Source organism: Aplysia californica, unplaced genomic scaffold (genome assembly GCF_000002075.1).
Source record: "Aplysia californica isolate F4 #8 unplaced genomic scaffold, AplCal3.0 scaffold00906, whole genome shotgun sequence".
NCBI classification, from domain to species: Eukaryota; Metazoa; Mollusca; class Gastropoda; order Aplysiida; family Aplysiidae; genus Aplysia; species Aplysia californica.
In genome coordinates, this window is record NW_004798176.1 from 220,416 (window position 1) to 224,719 (window position 4,304).

At 38.8% G+C, this 4,304-nt stretch overlaps 1 protein-coding gene across 1 annotated transcript in view; it reads right to left on the bottom strand.

The window, feature by feature from the left end:
• Positions 1-1,489: 1,489 nt before the first annotated feature.
• LOC101853739 overlaps positions 1,490-4,304 on the bottom strand; it is a 6,249-nt gene continuing 3,434 nt past the window's right edge. Inside the window, exons 3-4 of the mRNA XM_005110532.1 lie at positions 4,017-4,224; positions 1,490-2,412 (exon numbers count right to left, since the gene is read on the bottom strand). Coding sequence (XP_005110589.1) covers positions 2,272-2,412; positions 4,017-4,224 — 349 coding nt within the window. The 3' untranslated portion in view covers positions 1,490-2,271. The remainder of the gene's footprint in view (positions 2,413-4,016; positions 4,225-4,304) is intronic.

Here is a 4,304-nt window from a genome sequence, read left to right on the forward strand (position 1 = left end):
TATGCACATTGTGACAAGACTGGAAAAGACAGTGATTTGGGAGAATACAGTAAAATGGCGTTATTTAATTATGAGAGCGTTATACGGACACTAAATTTTGTGCTGTCAAAAATTTGTGGGTCAGCAGCTGTCGAATATCTCCTTAACTATTGAACAGAGACTGTTCAGCTTTTGCACTATGGTCTGCATCAATATTTATCTCAACAGACCATCGTTTTTGTGAAGATTTATTTTTCTCTGCATTCTAGAAAAGTACTAATTTTTAAAAATCCCTGTGAGTGGTTTCAACAGATTTTATTTGGTTTACTTCTCAATTTGAGACAAATTTATATAAAGTATAGGTGACACTGATTCTCTCGTTAAAGAGATATTATTTCAGTTTAAGTTGCGCCACGAATTTCTGACAGCACTATAAATATAGTCTTTTTGCGCAATACAAGCACGATAACTCCATTGATATACAGAAGACCAAAGAGGGTCCTGTTTCAGCTCTGGGACACTCATTTGATTCAAGAAAATATTATTCTCTTGAGTACTACGTCACAAATCAGAATATTATATATACACATAATATTATTGTATTGTACATCTGTGCGACCCTGTCACACTCGTACATAATATGAGAATAATAATAATAATATGAAGGGCAGAAGTGAAAAACAAGGGGTGATTTTTTGGGGCATTTTTTGAGAAAATGAAAAATATTAAAAACTTTTCATCTTAGGTTGTTTCCCATTCTATACTATATATTTTCAACTCCAGATATTGGGCGACGCATCAGGCTTTGGCCTTGGGCACCTAGATGGGACAGAAGAGAGGTGTGTAAACAGTTCCCAACCCACGTCACAACTCAAATCATCCCCCCCCCCCCAAAACCAAATTTTAAAAAATTGACATCCCGTGTACCATCCATATATATATTATAATATGAACAAGATCACATTGATGACTAAATGTCTCAACATGAAGGGCGACCTTGCAACGATTCACTACCATGAAGCTATAAAGACAAACACAACTGGGAAATATTTAATGTAGGAGCTGCTTTTCACACTCCCATCGACACAATTTAGACAATTAAAGAGGCCACGGGCTTCTGACCACGTCTACCAGGGCCACACCGGGCCGCGAGGGGATACAACATCCCGGCAGAAAGACCGAGGAGATACTCGATGAAAATGTTCTCCCCACTCGAGAATCGAACTTGGGTCTGCTGTGTGTGATAACGAAAAGCGCCGAACCACTACACCACAGACGCCGGCAACACAACTGGGACATAGTACATGAGGAGTCCAATTTAAAAAAACAAACGGGCATAGTCACAAACTGAAAATCGTGATCTCGAGGGTACCAATTTTGAACACTCGTTGACTTATTATAACTATATTTCTGTTCAGCTGTTGGTTGATTAGTGTTGAGAGATTTCCCATCCAACAAACATATTAAAATAAACCACCAATCAAACAAAATAGGAAGTTATGAGTCCACAAGCTTTTAAAATTGACACCCCTCTCAATTTCCAGTTTGTGACGAGGCCCGTTTTTTCAGTGGACTCCTCGCATGGATTGTGGAATTAATTAACAAAATAGTTTTAGTATTGCCTGTATTTTAACTACTGGCTAAAAATTAATTTAATAAACCATTGCCTTGAACAATAACAAACAAAAAACAATTGAGATTGTAGTGCGTGGAAATACGTCGAATTTCAAGAGAGGTCGAAACCAAACTCAAGATAAAATACGGTGCCATGTTTTTGTGCCAATTAGATCAAATACATTTACTGTATTTATCGTAATGGTATTTATATCGTTCTACCCTGTATTTGATATTTAGCCCACCGTTATATTATACGAATAATATCTCTGAATAGGATAATTAATATTTAATAATAATTCATTTTATTCCGCTCCTGTGCTTTCTTTAGCTGAAGGTCACGAGCATTTCTAGTTCGGGTATAATCCTAGGTACTCTAAAGAGGCAATGTTGTTTCTGCAGACACTTTACTTTGTTCCCCACGTTTCATAGTCTTATTAAGAGTTCAGTAAAAGTTTTATAGTGCTTACAATACAAATAGGTCAAATAAGTGCCCAAGATTAGAGGTTAGGTGTTGCTAGATATTAGGTAGTTACATACAAAAAGGAAAGGAGGAGAGATGAGGACGATAGATGATTTATAGAAAAGAAGGAGCAAACCACACCAGAGCACCCGCCAACCATTAAGGATTAAAAACTAGCAGCACTCTGCGCCTGATGACGACACATCCGGTCTCCTCTACGTCTGGTCTTGGCTAGGACTATCCACTTCCGGCGCGCCATTGCCCTCGCTGCCGTCTGCCGACTGGGGGATGGGCGGTAACTCTTGGCATGCGTCAGACTCCAGGAAGTGACGTAACTGCTTCACACCCTCCAGCACCTAGATGGGGAGCATCGATGGCAGGTAACATCTCACACACTGACACTAACAAATTAATACAACCCCCACCCCTCCCCCCTCCCCCCCTTAAAAAAAAGAAAAATAATCGATTAAATTGTACAATATAATATATGTAGATCTATATTTGAATAATAAATAAATAAATATATTAAGACAAAAAGGAAATAAAATAAAATAAAATAAGATAAAATAGAATAAAATATAAATAATAAATTATTTAGAAAACACCACCACCACCACCACCACCACCAACAACAACAACAACAGCAACAGCAGCAACAACAACAACAACAACAACAACAACAACAACAACAACAACAACAACAACAACAACAACAACAACAACAACAACAACAACAACAACAACAACAACAACAACAACGACAACAACAACAACAACAACAACAACAACAACAACAACAACAACAACAGCAACAACAACAGGGCCGCTAACCTCCTCCATACAGTACCCGATTTAAAACAGACATCGACGATTATGGTTCTCCATTCATTTCTCTTCTCTGCCCGGATGCTCTAGAACAATCTTACATTAATCAGGTGTTGTCCCTGCTACCCACCTATTCAGATTTTCTAAATACGTTTTCCTGTCTTGTTTGCTTTTTATTTTTTAAGTAAATACTACAACTAGCAAAAAAAGAAAGAAAGAAAACAAAGGGGAAAAAGAAAGAAAGAAAGAAGGAAGAAGAAAGAAAGAAAAAAAACCCCAACCCAAGTCGTTACGCCCATTAAAAAAATATAATTTCTTAAGACATTGTTGGCTGGTTTGGAGTTTTTGGTTCAGAAGTAAAGAGCAGAGCCAGCTTGGTAACATACTTGTTGTTCACCTGGCTTGACATAAGAATAGTCAAAATAAAAACCATTTGAGTGTACCAAAATTCAAACGTTTCACAGGGTGACTTGCTACAAAGAAACCGTTATACCCCCCCCCCCCCTCATTTATTTCTCAAATTGGCTAAAGAACACGTAGTCTGGGCAAGATAGATTTATATCTTATTAGCGTGACGAATTAATTGGTCGCTTTTAAGCACAAGGGGGCTATACCTATAAAAGCTGTTTTGAGAAAATCGTCGTTCACTTTCTTTTAAGACAAGGAGAGTTTTCTCTATAATCAAACAAATATACACACCACTGAAACCAAACTTCTCATATAGGTAAGGCAATGCCCAATTTTGGTGTAGGTCAAGATTTTCTAGAAAACCCCGAAATTTGGGTTACCCCGCTTGTCCTTAAAAGCGACCAGTTGTAATCGCGACTGTATGACGAAGAACAAAAAAAAAAAAGACGAGTCGGACACGACCAGTGAGGTGTGCTGCAAAATGAGTTACTTCTCGGATTTTAGCTTTTTGGAAATTAATACATCAACTTTATAGGGGGAGTTTGTACAATTTGTAAGTATGGAATAATAAAATAAACAGTAGACTTGAACAAAATAGCATCAATTGAAATTGTATAAATCTGACCGTAGTGTTGATTTTCGGCCGATATCTCTGTTCGTGGATTGAAAGAAGTAACTCATTTTGTCAGCACGCATAACATTATTTAATTTAGTTCTCGGCACCCACCATAAAGAGGAAGTAGTCGGCGGAGGAGAGCAGGCTGATTATCTCTGACACGTCCATCTCCAGGAACATCGGGGTCAGCTGGTCAGTCAGCTGGTCGGTGAGCTGGTCAGTCAGGCCTGGCACAGAGCTGTCAGTGAGGCCTGGCACAGGGCGGCCAGGGGCGGGAAACTCGCGCAGAAGTCGGGTCAGCTCACGGCGGTACGTCTTGCTGATTGTTGGTTTGTGTGTTTGTGTAGTTGGTTAGTTTGTTTGTTTGGATGGTTGTTAGGTTGGGTTTTTTTGCGGGGG